The 20888-nt window shown below is 33.9% G+C and overlaps 3 protein-coding genes and 1 long non-coding RNA gene across 4 annotated transcripts; all 4 read left to right on the top strand.

Moving 5' to 3' along the window:
- Positions 1 to 86: 86 nt before the first annotated feature.
- On the top strand, positions 87 to 928 carry LOC123658344. Its single transcript, XR_006743857.1, has 2 exons — positions 87 to 388; positions 792 to 928. It is a non-coding gene; the product is annotated as an uncharacterized LOC123658344 (long non-coding RNA).
- A 4759-nt stretch (positions 929 to 5687) lies between these two features.
- On the top strand, positions 5688 to 7443 carry LOC123658629 (cholinesterase 1-like). Its single transcript, XM_045593994.1, has 2 exons — positions 5688 to 6897; positions 7218 to 7443. The coding sequence occupies exons 1-2, from the start codon at positions 5750 to 5752 to the stop codon at positions 7387 to 7389; spliced, it is 1320 nt and encodes a 439-aa protein (XP_045449950.1). The 5' UTR covers positions 5688 to 5749; the 3' UTR covers positions 7390 to 7443.
- Positions 7444 to 8792: 1349 nt separating this feature from the next.
- Positions 8793 to 14703, top strand: LOC123658630 (bile salt-activated lipase-like). The gene is made up of 3 exons (XM_045593995.1): positions 8793 to 8915; positions 9073 to 10388; positions 14532 to 14703. Exons 2-3 carry the CDS (start codon positions 9148 to 9150, stop codon positions 14701 to 14703), a joined length of 1413 nt encoding a protein of 470 aa, XP_045449951.1. The 5' UTR covers positions 8793 to 8915; positions 9073 to 9147.
- Positions 14704 to 17623: 2920 nt separating this feature from the next.
- Positions 17624 to 19889, top strand: LOC123658407 (juvenile hormone esterase-like). Its single transcript, XM_045593834.1, has 3 exons — positions 17624 to 17791; positions 17907 to 19225; positions 19640 to 19889. The coding sequence occupies exons 1-3, from the start codon at positions 17624 to 17626 to the stop codon at positions 19809 to 19811; spliced, it is 1659 nt and encodes a 552-aa protein (XP_045449790.1). The 3' UTR covers positions 19812 to 19889.
- Positions 19890 to 20888: the final 999 nt, after the last annotated feature.

Raw genomic sequence — 20888 nt, forward strand, 5'->3', positions numbered from 1 at the left:
TTTGAAAAAACATCGACATCTGCAAAGCAGTATATAATTGACGGCATTCGAATTTAGGCGGATCGTACTTCGCCCCCACCTTTGGCCACCATGCCGTGTCATGTTGACCAAAGTGGATATAGCCACTACGTTATGTTGACGTTAACTTGATGTTTCTCTTTTGCAATGTGTGTAGCTGAGAAGTCGGATCTGTGCTCTGTTCATAAAACAATCTAATTATTTGCTATATTTTTGGGTGTAGTGATCGTCTAGAAAGTACTCAAGACAATCACAAAGGTAAAAAGAAGTGAATTCAAAAAGAAAAAGTGCGAAATATGTGGAGTAAAAACTTGTCGATGGACGGCTAAAAAAAGATATTCATGGCAAAATTTCCTCTAGACGAATATCGGTAAGCACACAATATAATTTATTACCGCGTAAAATAACTGTGTAAATCATAACTTTATTTACTTAACTTATTGATATGTAAAGAATAGTGTTGTGTAAGTTTTATCGATAATTTTCATTTGAAGTGAAAGTTGATACCAAAATACCGTTTTTAACTTTATCAAAACAAAAGCCTGTTAGGTACCTGTGTGTGTGCACTTGAAGAATAAATGCTTTTAAATAAATTATTTATGAAGGGGTCTCATCTGATTAGAATACAGAAAGCTAGTTTTGAACTTTTTGTACCACACAAATAAAAAAAAAACGGTTTTCAACCCTGATTTTAGTAATGAATTATATACAGGTTTTCAACCCTGATTTTAGTAATGAATTATATACACCTTCATGCATTATTTGTGTTGCAGTACTTCTAACCTGGAGTATGGAGTGAAACCAGCCAGGATATGAACTACCGACGTGACTACCACGAACCAGTAGGAGTAAAGGAACTGACATTTTACAACATGTTAAAGTTTGAACGAAATAAAACTCTATGAATATAGTTACTTTGTTTTTTTTCCATTATTAACCTACTTAAACTATTAACAAAAATTGTTCAGTGCCGACATATACTTTATTTAAAATAACAAATTGCTAATGAAAATATCGAATGATAACGGATCCAAACTGGATCCTTGTTTAGTTCCTTTGTATTCACATACTACATATTATATTTGACTCAAACCCCTCCAAGCAACACTCCTGTCTCAAAATATAAGTAATTAGCCGACCCGTACTCACTTCGTTGGGCGTTAATTATTTTTGTGATGCAAATAAATAGTGAAGTTTTCTTCTCGCTCGTATTTCTCTGACTTGATTTACATATACCATTATTTTTCAATGGAGTTTTTGTCTAATAACAATAACATAATTATAGCCTTTATCACTCCTGAATAGTGTAGCTCTTTGTTAATGAAAGAATTTTCATGATCGGATCTGGATTTGCGAAAATTACCCCCTACAAACAAACAAAGTTAGACACTTTCCCTCTTTATAATATTAGTATAGATAAAATAAAATAAAAATACTGATAGTATTTACTAACCCGGCGTAATTGACGCTGGGTCATATTGACCCGAGACAATTTTAAACTGATATTTTATTTTCATTTCGGTCGAATGGGTCGAAAATTTGAGTAGCTGGAGATATGATCGCCTTCTAACTGTTCCATTGATATGCTTAGTGCGACGCCACGTGCACTGGGAGAAACAAGTGTGTTAAGTGAAAACGGATAATTATGACCTCACGTCACGTTTATTTACTTATTTAGTATTTTTCTCATGTTAAATATAAACATGATATGTATTCAAGATCGATTATATATATGTTATTGTAAAAGTTAATAACAGTTTAATTTCTAGAACTTATTGTTATTATTTTTATTCTACTACCTAAGCAAAACCTTTTTTTACTAAACAATCATTAAAATTAAGGTGACTTGCTATTTTTTTTTAAAACGTTTCAGCCTGTAATATCCCACTGCTGAGCATAGGCCTCTTTGTGGGAGAAGGATCGTGATAACGTGCTCTGCAAGGCACGTAGGGGAGACCCACAAGGACTGTACAAACACCATGACAAACATCTATATGGCCAATACAAATGTTTGTCATGTGCGGAGATCGAGCCCGCAACCGCCAACGCAACATCCACAAACCAGTGCTGTGACCATTGCGCCAACGCGTTAATTATTTGTTTTTTTTTTTATAATTATCGATAATTGGAATTCACTTCCGCTTTCAATAAGACGTGCTTCTACTCCAGCCTGTTTTAAGCAACGTCTAAAGAAGTACTATATGTCCCTTAACATATAATAATATTCAGATTTTAACATGCATATTTTATATTATCAATATATATTTTACATTTATACACGTATATTAATACTATTTTGATTATTTATGTATGGATATTTGTACTTATATGTGTATTTGTATGAATTAATGAATCTATCATACACTTTTTTATTCATCCTTAAGAATATTGTACACTTCCTATCCGTCACTACTATATCATGTCCTGTGCCCAAAGGTTATCTGGAAGAAATCGCTCTTCAGCGATAAGATCGCCTTTGTACATCTTTTATTTTGTAATTACTACTGTTTGTTTATATTTTGTTGTACAATAAAGAATATATTATTATTATTATTATTGTTTTTAATAATTATCGATAAAATTCGGGTCAATATGACCCGGCATCGTCGTTCTAGTAATTATTTTCACGTCATTGGCGCCGGGTTAAACATTGTGTTTAATAAATACTAGTGCTTTATCAGCATAAGCTTCTTCGTTGTTTGATTTTTTTTTTTTTGTTGTGACAATATCTTATATTCTAATCTCTAAAAATAAAAATAACGTCACTAATATATAAATCAATTTAGGTAACTAATTATTGATACGTGCTTAATCACAAACATTGTTTATTCTTAAAAAGATATTTATCACTATTAAAGTAGTCACTAATACTGGATGATAATTATTTATCTTTGTACAAAGTACATTATAATGAGCTAATAGCGTTATTCTAACCTCAAAACTTTAACCATGGATATCTCCATAACCATGGCGTTAGTGGGGGTAGTAGGTGGGAGTGGTACCGGGGGTAACCCCCCCCCCCCCTCTCTCTTGCCCCTCCTCCCCTCAAAATCACATAAATCGATGGTCCATCATCTCGATTTTAACCAATTCAACTGTATTTTTATTAGAGATGCCACGAATATTCGGCAATTATTCGGTATTCGGCTATTCGGCCTCTTTTTTTCGCTATTCGGTATTCGGCCGAATATGGTTAACCATTTGGCCGAATACCGAATAGCAATTTTTTATTACTTACTAACTGTTTTTCCGCGACTTCGCGTAAATTGTAGCCCATGTCCTTTCTAAGGCTCTAGGCTATCTGTGTACCAAATTTCATTTAAATCGGTTCAGCAGTTTGGGCGTGAAATCATGATAAACAGATTTACTTCCTTATTTATGATAAAATACAGTAAGGATTACCAAATAAATTATGAAAAAAACTCATAATATTACTCACAAAGATATTTATTAAACCAAAAAAGAACTAACAAATTAATATTTAAAATCTACCAGTAGTAAGAAACAAACACAACAAACAAACTGCCGGTTTATTGTCTTCACTATAAATTTTATAATAGTTCAAAATAGGCGATTTCTTATTAAATTGATTCATTTTGCTTTTTTCGAACAAACGATGATATTTCTTATGGTAATCAATCACGTTAAATGTTATATACTTATATTTTAGTATACAGTACGTACGATGCACTAACGATCAACAAATAAAACAGGTTGTGACACGACCGTGACCTAATCACAATCACAAATGAAAATATGAAACAAAACCACCCGCGCCTACCAAACGTATTAGGTACTTCAGCGATGCAAGTTTTCGCTCGCGAAAAGTACTAAGTGTGGCCGAATATTCGGCTGCCGAATGTTCGGCGCTTCGGCCAAGAGCCTCGCCGAACATTCGGTATTCGGTATTCGGCAAAATTACTATTCGTGGCATCTCTAATTTTTATGTTTTAGCTCAAAGGTTTTTACTGGGTGTACCGATTTTGCCATCATCATCATCATCACTTTAGCCTATCGCAGTCCACTGTTGGACATAGGCCTCCACAAGTTCGTGCCAAAAATGGCGTGAACTAGTGTGTTTTGCCCATAGTCACCACGCTGGGCAGGCGGGTCCGTGATCGCAGAGCTGACTTTGTCGCACCGAAGACGCTTCTGCCCGTCTTCGGCCAGTGTATTTCAAAGCCAGCAGTTAGATGGTTATTTCGCCATCGGTCGGCTTTTTAAGTTACAAGGTGTTAGTGGAACGGTGTTATCCCTTAGTCGCCTCTTACGACACCCACGGAAAGAGAGGGGGTGGCTATATTCTTTACTGCCGTAACCCCACAGCTTACTGCCGTAACCACATAGCGATTTTGAAGATATTTTTGTTAATCCAAAACTGATCGTGATATTATATATATATATATACATATATATATATATATATATATGTGTGTGTATATATATACATATATATTAAGTTATCTTTAATAATGCGTAATTAGTTGACTATTTTTTTTACTACCTACATTATACTACTTGTCGATGTGAATGTTATATGAATAAAAATACCTCATATTTGATTTTTTTTGCATCAAGCGTACGGTCTCACTTGGCGGTAAGATTACACTAGCTTATAGATATCTGCAACACCGAAAACATCGCAAGCGTCTTGCGTTGGCTAATCTCTGAAACAGCTAGACAGATTTTGACGGGACACTGGACACATTCACTGGCAGATAGCTGATGTAATAAGGAGTAATTAAGGCTACTTTTATTGTAGAAATTTATTTATTTTATAACTCTTCAAATTGAACAATAACTTTTTTATTAAAATCCACGGGGACGAAGCCGCGGTCAAAGCTAGTTTTTTTTATAATAGATATCATTTTATCAAACACCTATTTGATATATTATCCATCTTGATCTTGTAACAATTCGGTATAAAAAAGATAAATAAAAAAAAATAAAATAAAAATAACTTGTCACTTTACCATGTTGACTTACAGTGTCAACTCCTCTAACATAATTTTATAGGGAAATAATATTTTATAAACGTAAGTTATTATTATACATTTAAAATTTTTGACTTTATACTAACTATATCTTTGTTATTATGTTGGAGACAACATATATGCTATTTCTGAAATATTAAAAGCCATAAAAACGGAATATTTCATTTAAAAAGTACTTTCTTCTATTTACCAATTTTTTAAATTTATTGTAAAACTGTATAGTGTTATTTATTTTGGCAAGAAAAAAAAGTAAACATTGGAATTAATACACAGTTTTTAATTACCTTTTTTACAGTAAAATGGATATTTGCTACTACCTTACTCTCCTTCTATCAACACCTATTCAAGTGGAAGTCAGTGAAGGTATAGTAGAAGGAAAAGTTGTAGACAATGAATATGGCTGTCCATACTTCAGTTTCAAGGGCATCCCTTACGCTGAGCCACCAGTCGGTGACCTAAGGTTTAAGGTATAATTAGTTTTTAGTCTCTTAACAGCCTGTACATAATTGTAATTGTACTTCAGCACGAGAATGACATTAATTTTTAAGAGCTAACTTGAATATACATATTTCTTAATTTTTAAGGCTCCCCAACCAAAGAAACCATGGGAAGGTGTGTATGATGCAACGAGTCACGGAAAAAAGTGCTTTAGCTATCAAACGCCCAATGTAAGTGAAGATTGCTTGTATCTCAATATTTACAGTCCAAATATAGCTCCGATAGATCCATATCCTGTAATGGTTTGGATACATGGAGGTGGTTTTGTTGGCGGCAGTGGAAATGAAGAATCAGCCGGACCCGAATATTTATTAAAAAAAGACGTTATTTTGGTTACATTAAACTACAGACTCGATGCCTTAGGTTTTCTCTCTCTGGACACAGAAGATATACCTGGTAATGCTGGAATGAAAGACCAAGTGGCAGCGTTAAGATGGGTCAAAAAAAATATAAAAAATTTTGGTGGTGATCCTGATAACATAACTTTATTCGGTGGGAGCGCTGGAGCTGCATGCGTCTCTTATCACTTAGTATCTCCTATGAGCAAAGGTTTATTCAATAGGGCGATTACGCAAAGTGGCACTATGACATCGTGGTTTCCGAAAACGTTTAGAGCTAAGGACAGAGCTTTATTACTTGCCAAAGAATTGGGATGTACTTCAGAAGACGAACAAGAAATTGCTAAATGCCTCAGAGAGCAGCCGGCTGAAAACCTTCTTAAAAGACAAATACCTATATCATATTGGCAGGCTTCAAAGGAAGCGCAAAATGTATTCTACGGTATCGTTTCAGAAACACAGTTTGGAGATAATGAAAGATTTTTCTACGGAGATCCGTTTGAAGTCCTCCGGAACGGAATTCATGAGGGACTTTCGGTTATAAGCGGTTACGTACCCGATGACGGAATACTATGGCTTGCAGCAGATGTTGAATATGAAAAAGTATTTGAGCAAGCTAATCATTTCTTAGAATTTTTCGTGCCTGAACCGTACACTGTCAATCTTCCATTGGTAACCCAAATGGATATAGGGGAAAAGTTTAGAAATTTTTATTTACATAACAAAACAGCTTCAAAGGAGACTTTAGATGATCTGGTTAAGTTCTTTGGTATGGAATTATTTATATATGGAGCAATAAGTCAACAGAAAATCATTGCTAAGGGAAATGAAAATAAGGCGTATTTATATAAATTTACTTGTAAATCAGAATTAAATTTAGTTGTACACTTTTATGGATTAGGACATCTTTTCGAGCACAGAACAGTAGTAGGTCATGGTGACGATGGAGCTTATATTTTTTCAAACTTTAAAGTGGATAATATGCAGCCAAGTACAATTAAAATGATTGACCAAGTAACAACACTGTGGACAAACTTTGCCAAATACGGGTAAAGATTTTTGTGATTATTACTAAGTATCAATTTATTTCCTAAACTGTAATAACAAACAAATTGTTTGTTTTGTTCTCAACTATAAATTCTAATATATAAAAATTTACAAGTTTGCTTTTAAATTACATAAGTACTGTTTATTGATTCCTACTTAAGAAAAGTTAATAGTACTAATTCTAGTTGAAATAAATTATTTTACGTCATATTGTCAGAGTTCGTTTTCAGAACTATAATTTTCGTATATTTTGAAGGTATATAGTAATATAAACAATTTAAGGTTAAGTTTAAAAAGCAGTAAAAGCATGTTTATCTTTCAGTGATCCAACACCTGATGATAGTTTAGGTGTAAAATGGCTTCCGTACACGATAGAAAATGAAGACTATTTAGATATTGGCGAGGATCTAGTTCCTGCGACACACCCAGAAAAAGAAGAGCTGGAATTTTGGGAGAGTAACTTTAAGGAATTTTTACCAGAATTTGTTCCATAAGAAAAGATTATAATTTTAGTAAAAATGTAAGCAAATACATACATAATATTGTTTTTTTTTTTAAGATTTAATTATTGTATAAATTTTAATATTATATATTAGCATATTTAGTGAATAAATGATTAAATAAAGAGATACAAATTCATTACATTTAATTGTGTTCCTCGAAGTAAGCTTTACGAATCGTTTGTATTTTAATTTCATTTACTGACATAAGTAAATAATTTATTTCATTGGGGTTAGGCAAAGCAGGACATATTTTGCTCAAAACCTGGAGTCGCCCGACTTTACGGAAACCTAAATAATACTTCTTTCATGTAGTATTGTGTTCCTGTTGTGAATAAGGTATCCAGAGCTCCTGGGGAGAGTTAGGGGGTAGGGTTGGCAACATGCTTGCGATGCTTCTGATGTTGCAGGAATTCGTAAGCTATAGTAACTGCTACCACCAGGTGGGCTTTACGTTTGTTTGCCTTACCTTATAAAAACACTAAATAAAAATAACCCACGGTATGCATTTTTTGAAATTTTCTAGTACGCGGAGATTTTTGGGAATCAAGACGATATTTCAATGCAATGGCTATTGAAATAATCACTTCATGATATTTAAATACAGTGCATTTAATAAAACTTACAAAATAATTGTAATAACAAAAATTTATTTGAAGTATAACATCTACCGAACACATGGTTGAGTACGCAACTCACGAACATTTGCTGTTTATTTTGTTATAATGTGTCTACCTGGCCAGTATTCTGTGTTAATTGAAAAAAAAAACGGTGAGTGGTGTTTTTGATATCGTCAACTAAGGTTAAATATTCAAAAATTCTGAATTTAAGGATTGTAAAAGAAACTCAAAAAAATTACACATTAATAATATACTTGTTATCATTTTATCCATTATTTCAGCATTTTTCAAAATACCTTCGTTAAAGGACCAAAATGGGAAAGGAAAATACTATACTATAAATACTTTGATTTTTACAAGTGATTAAAAATGCATAAATCAAACAATCTAAAAAGAAAAATCCATTTGGACTATCAATTTCTTGGAAAGAAAAAAGGTGAGATTAGATTAAGATATCAACATCGATAAACGCGACGTTATGAAACATTAAAAAAATATCTCGTGGCTTAATCTTTCGTGAATCACCTTTACAAATAATATTTCACCAATGTCACCACAATCCAAATATTATAATATTTATTGCTGTTTCAATATTCGTCCCGTTTATTGTACTTTATTAAATTTCATCTAAAATAATTTATATTCAATTTGTAACACAATAAACTAATGTGACAGAAAAAAGGATTGATTAAATAACACATAAATTATTTTTAGACATTTCTGAGTAATGCAATGGATACCTGCTACTTGATATCTCTTTTGCTATCAAGACTAATTCAAGTTCAAGTTAATGAAGGTATCATACAAGGACAAGTTGTGAGTAATCCGTATGGATGTCCCTTCTTCAGCTTTAAAGGTATCCCTTACGCTGAGCCACCGGTTGGAAATCTGAGATTTCAGGTAATACATATAAATAAGTAATTATAACTAAATATCATTTACTCCATTTAACGATTTAATAGATAATAATAATTTTTTGGGAGTTACTGAATGACAATATTAAGCTTTAAAATGATCCATATATTTATATTTTTTTATATTCATTTTTAATTTTTAGGCCCCCCAACCTAAGACACCATGGGAAGGAATTCACAATGCGACAGAACATGGATCACATTGCTACAAATACGAAATGTTCACAAATGAAACTAACCTGCCCACCGGAAGTGAAGACTGTTTGTACCTCAATGTGTATAGTCCAAACATTGTGCCGTCAACACCCTACCCTGTTATGGTATTTAATTATGGTGGTGGCTTCGTGAGCGGCAGTGGCGATGATCATGCATACGGACCACAATTTTTGGTAAGAAAAAATGTAGTCGTTGTTACCCTTAACTACAGACTTGAAATCTTGGGTTTTCTCTCTCTGGAAACAGATGCTATCCCAGGTAATGCTGGAATGAAAGATCAAGTGGCAGCATTAAGATGGATAAAAGAAAACATTAGAAAGTTTGGTGGTGATCCTGATAATATTACGATATTTGGGGAGAGTGCTGGTGGAGTAAGTGTCTCATTCCACTTAGTATCACCCATGAGCAAAGGTCTCTTCAAACGAGCTATCACACAAAGTGGTACGCTAACCTCGTGGTGGCCAAACACGTTTGGAGCACGAGACCGAGCTTTGCTACTCGCTAAACAACTCAGATGTAACTCAACAGACGACAAGGAACTTTATGAGTTCTTTAAAGCGCAACCGAAGGAAAATCTTGTTAATAAAAGAATATCGGTTTCATATCAGCAATCCACAAAAGACACTCTGGATGTTTCCTTTGGTATTGTTTCAGAAAAAGAATTTGGCAATAAAGAAAGATTCTTTTATGGACATCCATTCGATGTACTTAGACAAGGTATACACGAAGGACTGGAAGTAATGAATGGTTACACAGAGGACGAAGGAATACTGTATTTTGCGACGGGTGTTGACGCAGACAGAGTATTTGAACAGGCTAATCACTTCTTAGAATTCTTCGTTCCCGATACATACACCTTAAATATTCCTCTAAATACACAAATGGAAATAGGTAGAAGATTCAAAGATTTTTATATGAAGGACAAGACTGCGTCCAAGGAAACTTTGGATGATTTATTAAAATATTTTAACATGGAACTGTTTGTATATGGAACAATTAGTCAAAGCAAAATAATTGCAAATAATAAGAATAAAAATTATTTGTACAAATTCACTTGTAAATCTGAGATCAATTTGTTTACGTTCTTCACAGGATTAGATCAACTTTTTAATTATAGATCCGTTGTGGCTCATAGTGATGATCTCGGTTACATATTCCCAATAGCAAATGTTGATATGAATTCAACTATATTTAAAATGATTAAACAGGTAGCAACCCTATGGACGAACTTTGCGAAATACGGGTAAATATATATATATTCATTTAAATTCTTTTGTCATATTAAACATGTAATTATAATGATGTATTTATATTTAATACTTCTTTCATACTCATTTTCCAAAGAGTAACTCCAGACCACCACTCCTAATATAAGATTCCGTGACTACGTGCTTTACGTAATCTCTCTATCTACTTTTCAAGGCCATTCGTTCTTAATTGTATAGGTGTATAATACACACCGTATTTAAAATTAATTGAGATCTAATAAGTACTTTTTGAGTTAAATCTTATAACGCGTACTTACTTGACTGTTTTTTCGTCGACCTACATTGTCTTCACCACATAATTTTTCACTTGCTAAGCTGATTTTGATGATTTTTATTTTAATCGAAAACTGATGCTTGTCTTGTAGCCCCATTAAAATTTGATTGAGATCTGATGACTACTTTTTGAGTAAGCAATTGTGACAATTTATTAAACCACTACCGCTTTGGATTATAACATATCTAATATATAAAATTCTCGTGTCGCGGTGTTTGTAGTTAAACTCCTCCGAAACGGCTTGACCGATTCTCATGAAATTTTAGGTGCATATCGGGTAGGTCTGAGAATCGAACAACATCTATTTTTCATACCCCTATGTTCTAGGGGGGGGGGGGGTTAAGAGCGTTAATAAAATATTACGAAATTTTGTGTGCATATCGGGTGGGTCTGAGTATCGGCCAACGTCTATTTTTCATTCTCCTAAGTTATAAGGGGAGGATTGAGAAGGTTAATAAAATATATGGCAAAACAACGTTTGCGGGGTCAGCTAGTATATATATATATATATCTATAATCTATAATCTATAATATATATAAAAGCGAAAGGTCACTCACTCATCACGAAATCTCCGAAACTATAACACGTACAAACTTGGAATTTGGCAAGTAGGCTCCTTATAAGACTTAGGCATCCGCTAAGAACGGATTTTACAAAACTCGACCCCTAAGGGGGTAAAACGGGGGTTGGAAGTTTGTATGAAAGTCCTATGTTTTTGAAGTAAGAGACTTGAAATTTAAAATGTAAGCTTTATAGATGGTGAAAAGGTGTCCAAATAATGTATCTTTAGAAATCAACTCCTTTTTGGGGTTAAAACGGGGGTTGATAGGTTGACTCACTGATCACGAAATCTCCGAAACTATAACACTTACAAACTTGAAATTTAGCAAGTAGGCTCCTTATAGGGCGTAAACTACAGCTAAGAATGAATTTTACGAAACTCGACCCTTAAGGGGGTAAAACGGGGGTTGAAAGTTTGTATGAAAGTCCTATGTTTTTGAAGAACGAGACTTGAAATTTAAAATGTAAGCTCTACAGATGGTAGAAAGGTGATCAAATAAAGTATCTTTATAAATCAACTCTCTTTTGGTGTTAAAAGGGGGGATGGTAGGTTGACTCCCTCATCACAAAATCTCCGAAACTATAACAGCTATAAACTTGAAATTTGGTAGGTAGATTTCTTATAGGGCGTAAACATCCGCTAAGAGCTGATTTTACGAAACTCGACCCTTAAGGGGATAAAACGGGGGTTGGAAGTTTGTATGAAAGTCCTATGTTTTTGAAGAACGAGACTTGAAATTTAAAATGTATGCTTTATAGATGGTAGAAAGGTGACCAAATAATGTATCTTTAGAAATCAACTCTCTTTTGGAGTTAAAACGGGGGCTGGTAGGTAGACTCACTCATCACGAAACCTCCGAAACTATAACACCTACAAACTTGAAACTTGGCAGATAGGCTCCTTATAGGACGTAAACATCCGCTAAGAACGGATTTTACGAAACGCGACCCCTAAGGGGTAAAACGGGGGTTGCAAGTTTGTATGAAAGTCCTATGTTTTTGAAGTAAGAAACTTGAAATTTAAAACGTATGCTCTATAGATGGTGAGGAGTTGTCTAAATTTATTTTATATAAATACATAGCAATGTATATATATAAAAAAATAGGTAAAAAAACTTTTTAAGTTAAACGGTTTTATGTTAAACATACATTGCAAAATTTTAATCAACGATTGTAGACAATTGACGTGCCCCACGGTTTTATTTTAGTCTAGTCTATGCATATGTTTATAATTCCCACGACTGTATCTATTTTATTATTTTTTGGTTTTTAGTACATTTATCTTAAACATTGCAATGTATGTTTAACATAAAACCGTTTAACTTAAAAAGTTTTTTTACCCATTTTTATTTTCTAGTTTTTAGTTTTTATTTCGCATTCTGTTTAATTCATTTAGTGCTTCATTATTGCAAGGCCCATCTTAAATATTGAGGTTGTATAGTGCACTGTATTCTTCTTGTCAAGCCCTTTTATTTGATACCCATATTGGTGGGATTGATAAAAAATTGTAATCAGACATTTGGTAGCGGCGGCCAGCTTAGATTTCAATTTTGCATAGTAAATTGTATTCTACTTGTTGAAACCTTTCATTTGATACCCATGTTGATGGGATTGATAAAACCTAAGTTATCCGCCATTTTGTAGAGGCCGCCATCTTGGATTTTAATTTTATATAGTACATTGATTATACTGGTTGAGCACTTTCATTTGATACCCATATTGATGGGATCGATAAAACCTACGTTATCCACCATTTTGTAGCGGCCGCCATCTTGTATTTCAATGTTTTATAGTATATTGTATTCTGCTTGTTGAGCCCTTTCATTTGATACCTACCCATATTGATGGAATTGATAAAACCTACGTTATCCGCCATTTTGTAGCGGCCGCCATCTTGGATTTCAATTTTTTATAGTAAATTGTATTCTGCTTGTTGAGCCCTTTCATTTGATACCCATATTGATGGGATTAATAAAACATAAATTATCCGCCATTTTGTAGCGGCGGCCATCTTGAATTTATAATGATAATGAATAAACATAATTGTATTGTCACCAAAATCCAAAGTGTATACAAAATTTCAGATTAATCGGTTGACAGGAAGAGGGTGAAATTTGAATTACTAAATTTGACCCAAGAATAATAAAAAATAAAACAAACGGGGTGAGCTAAATAAAACCGTTTAAAAAAAAGAAAGGTCACTGACTCACTCATCGCGAGAACTCAAAAATCGTTGGATGGTCCCATCCGTCCAGGATGGACAAAGATTAAATTTGGCAGGGAGGTAGATTATAGTTAATAGACGTCCGCTAAGAACGGATTTTGCGATATTCCACCGCTAAGGGGGTTTAATAGGGGTTGATAGTTTGTATGAAACATTTACAACAGCTATAAGTTCGCCTGATAGGTTTTTTATACTGCAGCCTGAAAATAAAACTAAAAATGTTGTGTCTAGAGAGGTTTTATAAATATAACTATTAAATTTTACTAAATTGTGGCTTTTAAAAAGTCACCCAGTGTGATAAGCATCTCAAGTGACTGAAATAAAAAAATAATTGCGTTAAGCATCTTAATAGTAATGCATATCTTCATAACCACGCAGACGTAGTCGCGGGCAACAGTTAGTGTATTATAAAACAAAGTCCCCAAAAGTGTATGTGATCGATTCCCTGGAAATCTATTGAACGGATTTTCATGCAGTTTCACCAATGGAGAGAGGGCTTCAAGAGGAAGGTTTACGGAACGGCTAAGCCTATTTTGATAATAGTTCCACTGGAAGTTTGCTGTGTTGTTGGAAAACTTTGTGACACACTGATATCAACGCGGGCGAAGCCGCGGGCACAGCTAGTATATATATATATATATATATATATATATATATATATATATATATATATATATATATATATATATATATTCTGAGTTGGTACGACCAAAAAAAAAGCGTAGCAACGTGCGCAGAGTACAGCTAGTGTTTAATAATTACGTTAGTACTGGACGTTAGTCTCTTTATGATTACCATCATCTTTTTAGTGACAGTAAATTAAAATTATTATTTCTTTAAAAATGCTTTTAATAAAAATTTCTCGAGCAAGAACGATTCGTACGAACGAGATATATTATCGTACGTACGTAATATATAAATACTTCTATTTATAAAGTAAATGAAAAGCGTGCAAATTGAAAAAATTTAATATCAAATCAATCGTAATCTCTAAAATTTTTGATGATTTTTTTTTTTGAAATTTAAGGAGTATTTTAATGACCATATTTTACTTTCAGTGATCCGACGCCTGATGACAGCTTGGACGTCAAGTGGATGCCGTTTACAGTTGAAAATCAAGACTACTTGGATATTGGCGAGAATTTAGTTCCTGGGACACATCCGGAGAAAGAAGAGGTGGAATTTTGGGAGAGAAATTTCAGGGAATTTTTGCCGGAATATGCTCCATAAATAATAATTTTTGTTGCTTTATGGTTTGACAAATTGTAAAAATACGCTTATTTCAAGACTTTTCTTGATCTAAATTAAATACCAAATAATATAAAATGTATGTCATACTGTTTGTAAATACACAAATAGATTAGCCTAACATATTTATATGGTTGTTATGAAACGCTCTACGCCAGGTTTTGCTGACCGGAGTTTGCTTCGAAACATTCCCACGTCTCGAATCAGTAGCCGGAGCTTGTTATGAAACTTTCCCACCTGGGCATCGCACCTGAGCATCGCACCTGGGCACCGTGTGAAAACGACCCAACACGAAGAACCCAAAACAACCCGATGCTCCGACTGAGCGATCTTTAAATTTTAAGTCACTCTTGTTTCTCACATCGAACAATTGTCACGTGTAATTAATTATAATTTAATAATAATAAATTTAATTTTAAATTAAACTTTGCTTTTTTTGCAACCTTCGGCTGTCGCTTTTATAATTTGGTCTTCTTATGCTAACATAAGCTTTTAACTAACCTACTGAGGAAAAAAAATCTAAATTTTCGTCCTTTTTCGTCTTTAGTATAAATAACATAGATGTGCGAGGCAATAATTTAAATATTTGTACGTACAAAACTAAGCCACTATATGAATAGAGCGTTTGTTACATTGTTAATAGGCTTTCTTCCACTTCTGGTTATCCCCTTTTTTCTTAGTTGTAAACTTACAATGAATCAAAAGTGGCCCATGTTATAGCATGTGAAACGAGTAAAAAAAGTTCATACTGTATTCCTTGAAAAAGTAAAGTGCATTATTCTCATCACCTAGGATATTAAGACTTTGTACGATTTTTTTCTGGAAATGAAATTAAACTATAATCAACACACGACAAACATGGGCAGACATCAAACCTATCCAACCCATCAGCTAGTTGCCGTGACTATCGAGACAACTTATCATCAAGATGCTCTATTATTTTTAAAAAGTAAACAATATATTACAGGAAAATAACTTGAAATTATGTTAAATTATCTAATGATCAATTAAAAAATAAACATTTATACTTACAACAAAAAACAATTGATAACGCATTATATTATATTGATAAATATACAAATATAATGTGTACAGTATGATGTACTGTTATGTAGTTACTTCTACAAATATTTTAATATTTAACATTATATTTAGCCTATAGTCTTTCTTCAAATGCTTTTCACTTTACAAAAGTAAATTTTAAAAACTAACCAATAAATTACAAACAATTGACATTTGACACTTTAAGGCAAACAAATTCTTATACTTCATTTATAACATTCACCAACCCGCATGCCCAGCCCATGATAATGATGATGATGATGATGATGATAATGATGATGATGATGATGATGATGATGATGATGATGATGATGATGATGATGATTTATAACATTACATAAAGATTTTGTATATCTTTTGATATCACTATCGTGGCAAACAAGCTTACAGTTCATCTTATGAACGCTTGTAACAGCACAAGCATTAAAAGCTCGTGCCACTGTTACTACCCAGCACAGAACATACTCAGGAGCTCTGGCAACCTTAACCACAGGTACATAACACTACATCTGAACAGTACTATTTGGCTATGACCGTAAAGCATCTGAAAGGTTTTCTTTTACCCAGTCAGTCTTTGAGCTGATGTCGAACAATCGTTACTTTGTAAGTATTTTCAACGTACCTAAGTAGTTATCTGACTATACTTATTCAATAGTTATAGACCGTCTCTTGATCAATATAATCCAAGAATTTATTCAGGGATGCTAATTATTATCGTAATCTACTAGTATGTTTAGGTGCCATGGTTTAGAGGACTAGGACTTAGCGACAACATAGGACCACGAATGAGTTCATCATCATCATCATTTCAGCCTATAGCAGTTCACTGCTGGACATAGGCCTCCACAAGTTCGCGCCAAAAATGGCGTGAACTCATCTGTGTTGCCCATAAGCACCACGCTGGGCAGGCGGGTTGGTGACCGCAGGGCTGGGTTTGTCGCACCGAAGACGCTGCTGCCCGTCTTTGGCCAGTTGTTTCAACAGTTGAATGGTTATCCCGCCATCGGTCAGCTTTATAATTTCCAAGGTGGTATGGGAACTGTGTAATCCCTTAGTCGCCTCTTACGACACACAGTAATGAGTTACAGTTGAGTTACAGTCAGTTTTGCATTATTATTAATTATGAAGCTAGAAGCAATACACTAGTGTTACGAAGATTTTGAGTTTAAACATTTTCTTGCATATTCTTGCACAAAATATTATTATCTATTAACGATCACAGCGTATATGGCACGCCTATGTACCCCTATTTATTTGACTATATTAGTAACTAGCCGAGCCTTGCCCACTTCATTGATCGTTAATTATTTTTGTGATACAAATATCTTGTAAAGTTTTCATCTCGCTCGTATTTCTCCGACTTGATTTACACATACTATTATTTTTCAATGATTTTTTTTGTTCAATAACAATAAAATATAGCCTATATAGTAATATATAAAATTAAATTTTAATTAATAACTTAATGTATACTGTATAATTGCTCTCAGACCTCATGATATCGAATACTATAATTTATTCATATTTATAATTTACAGGATTATAAGTCAAGCACGATAACCACCATCAACCACCATCAGCCCACAACCTGTAGTTTATAATATCCAAACAAAATTGAGATGTTCACTACTGACAAATAAAATGAGTACTTGAGACAGCCCTAACAATGCTATTACTACGTAATTGAGTAATGTGATAACGTAGGGTCACGGGTCAGTTATTAATTCGTAAATAACTACAGTTGTTAGAGTTCTCACTGCGTTGAATCGATCACCTATTTGGACTATCTGTGATGTTGAGGTTAATTTATTTTGCTAATTAGATATTTTTAACCAGTGCAATGGAATTGTGTTTGACACTATCTCTTTTGGTATCAAGATTAATTCAAGTACAAGTAAACGAAGGTATCTTACAAGGACAAGTTGTTAGTAATCCATATGGATGTCCCTTCTACAGCTTTAAAGGTATCCCTTATGCTGAACCACCAATCGGAGATCTAAGATTTAAGGTAATATTAAATTTATTAATCTAAAAATGTTATTATTATATTTATTTATTTTATTATTACTTTAATACAGTTAATGAATAGAGGTAAATTGTTATCAAGTACCACATATTTCTAGGCCCCTCAACCGAAGACACCATGGGAGGGAGTACGCAATGCCACGGAGCATTCATCGCACTGCTTTTATTACGAATCCTTTACTGATGTACCCGGCCCACCAACTGGAAGTGAAGATTGCTTGTATCTCAACGTGTATAGCCCAAACATTACCCCGTCGCAACCATTCCCGGTCATGATTTTCATTCATGGAGGTGGATTCGCCAATGGCAATGGTGATGAAGATGAATACGGACCCCAATTTTTGGTCAGAAAAGATGTAATCCTCGTGACTATAAACTACAGATTAGAAGTCTTGGGTTATCTCTCTTTAGACACAGAAGATATACCAGGCAATGCTGGAATGAAAGATCAAGTGGCAGCATTGAGATGGGTAAAAGAAAACATTAGAAAATTTGGTGGTGATCCTGATAATATTACGATATTTGGTGAGAGCGCTGGTGGAGCAAGTGTATCATTCCACTTAGTATCACCCATGAGCAAAGGTCTCTTCAAACGAGCTATCACACAAAGTGGTACGCTAACCTCGTGGTGGCCAAACACGTTTGGAGCACGAGACCGAGCTTTGCTACTCGCTAAACAACTCGGATGTAACTCAACAGACGACAAGGAAATTTATGAGTTCTTTAAAGCGCAACCCAAGGAAAATCTTGTTAATATAAAAATAGCATTATCTTATTGGCAGTATGGTAAAGAGGCACCATACGTTTACTTTGGCGTTGTTCCAGAAAAACAGTTTGGTAATAACGAAAGGTTCTTCTATGGACATCCATACGAGGTACTCAAGAAAGGCATACACGAGGGAGTTGAGGTCATGAATGGTTATACAGAGGATGAAGCAATACTATATTTCTCGATGGGTATTAATGCTACTAGAGTTTTTGATCAGGCCAATCACTTCTTACAATTTTTTGTTCCTGAACCATACATAACCGACGTTCCGCTGAAAACACAAATGGAGATAGGTAGAAAATTTAAAAAATTTTATTTGAAGAACAAAATTGCTTCCAAGAAGACTTTGGATGATTTACTAAAGTATTTAAATATGGAAACTTTTGTATATGGAACAATAAGTCAAGAGAAAATTATTGCTAAAAATAAGAAGAATAAAAGTTATTTGTACAAATTCACGTGCAAATCTGACGTGAACATGTTTATAGAATATACAGGGCTACGAGAGCTTTTCAGCTATAGACCTGTAGTGGCTCATAGTGACGATCTCGGTTATACGTTTCCCTTTAAGGATGTTGATATGAATTCGACTACATTTAAAATGATTGAACAGGTGACAACCCTGTGGACAAACTTTGCAAAATACGGGTAAATACATTTTGCTTTACATTGTACTTACTCAGCATACCATGAGTTCACTCGCACCTGTCCTTTTGCATGATTTTTAAATAACTCAACAAATAAACACCTCACACTCAACAGCTCCAGTTAATTTTGAGTCCCGTGCTTGAGTTTTATTGAAATAGATGTCATAGTCATATATATAGATGTCAAATAAAGTTAAAAAAGAAAGGAAATGTAATAATCAATGTATTGGAAGTACATATTTTTCTTCACATTAAAGTGTTCTATTTCAAACCTCGATTTCCCAAATTTTTATTTAAAAAAAAACCTTGCAAAAATTATTTTTTTTTTAAATAAAAACTTTACGATAATTTTTAACTAAACACACTTAAAAAGAATAAAATTATCATTTCAAAAATAATTATTTTTAATTTTCAGTGATCCAACGCCTGATGATAGCTTGGGTGTCAAGTGGCTACCGTACACAATGGAAAAACAAGACTACTTGGAAATTGGTGAGAATTTAGTTCCTGGAAGGTATCCAGATAAAGATGACATTGAGTTTTGGGAGAACAACTTCAAAGAGTTTTTGCCAGAATACGTTCCCTGAGAATCGAGTTCTATTAAACATTTATTACCTACAAGTATACTTTCGGTAAAAAATAATAAAACATGTTTTGAATAAAAACATGTTTTTTATTTGAAAATACATATAATGATAATGATGATGAACGTAGTAAATATATCGATAAATATTTTTTCATATATCGTAATGAGATTTAGTTTCGTAGATGTTTATCAGTACTTGGCTGTTAACCTGCAATTTGCGTCAATATACATAGAATATCCATAGAAGAAAAACATGTCAAACATGACCTAACCCTGAAATAAGCACATTCAGATAGAGTAACAAACATACACTTCTGATTGTTTTATCTTTACAGTCCATTTTATTGGTAGTAAATAAATAATATAATGCTACGATTACAGTATATAGGGCAGGGCATATGATAACGATTATAACTTTAGATAATTTTAGTAGGTCACACAATAGCGTGAAGTATCTTCTTTATTAAATATCCTCCAACCCATCCTTTTCCAGTTCAAACCCCCTTTATATTCTTTTTCCACCTGTATATAGCTACTGAATGATACTGCACGCATTTATAGCGTAAATCCTCTAGATATCTACTGATAAGGGCGACCTTGAATACTCTGCTCGTTTGCTGGGCGTTTCAAATTAGTACTTTAGACTATCCGCGAGAGAACGAAAGTAACCAACATAGCTAACCGAATTAGCAAGTTGAAGTGGCAGTGGGCTGATCACCTGTGTCGCAGGGCCGATGAGCGTTGAAGCAGACGTGTCCTTGAGTGGACATCGCGCCTTGGCAAACGCAGTGTGGGACGTCCTCCGGTCCGCTGGACCGACGATCTACGTAAGATTGCCGATGTAGGCTGGATGAGGATTGCGGAAAACCGGAATGTCAGACGCGACCTTGGGGAGTCCTATGTCCAGCAGTGGACTGCAATAGGCTGAACTGACTGACTGACTGACTGACTTAAGACACACTATCAACCAAGGAGAACTTTTGATAACACTCGTGAGGCTGTTCTATGATTTATTTATATGCTGATTAATAACATTAATTAATGTTTGTCTATTTGGTATTGGTTAGTTGATTACCTT

This window comes from Melitaea cinxia, chromosome 12 (genome assembly GCF_905220565.1).
Source record: "Melitaea cinxia chromosome 12, ilMelCinx1.1, whole genome shotgun sequence".
NCBI classification, from domain to species: domain Eukaryota; kingdom Metazoa; phylum Arthropoda; class Insecta; order Lepidoptera; family Nymphalidae; genus Melitaea; species Melitaea cinxia.

Excerpts from the sequence above, each read along its gene's own strand:
- LOC123658629 (XM_045593994.1), top strand. The coding sequence starts at position 5,750 with ATGGTTTGGATACATGGAGGTGGTTTTGTTGGCGGCAGTGGAAATGAA. Across the intron at positions 6,898-7,217 it reads ACAAACTTTGCCAAATACGG|TGATCCAACACCTGATGATA; the intron begins GTAAAGATTTTT and ends TTTATCTTTCAG.
- LOC123658630 (XM_045593995.1), top strand. The coding sequence starts at position 9,148 with ATGTTCACAAATGAAACTAACCTGCCCACCGGAAGTGAAGACTGTTTG. Across the intron at positions 10,389-14,531 it reads ACGAACTTTGCGAAATACGG|TGATCCGACGCCTGATGACA; the intron begins GTAAATATATAT and ends TTTTACTTTCAG.
- LOC123658407 (XM_045593834.1), top strand. The coding sequence starts at position 17,624 with ATGGAATTGTGTTTGACACTATCTCTTTTGGTATCAAGATTAATTCAA. Across the intron at positions 17,792-17,906 it reads TCGGAGATCTAAGATTTAAG|GCCCCTCAACCGAAGACACC; the intron begins GTAATATTAAAT and ends ACATATTTCTAG. Across the intron at positions 19,226-19,639 it reads ACAAACTTTGCAAAATACGG|TGATCCAACGCCTGATGATA; the intron begins GTAAATACATTT and ends TTTAATTTTCAG.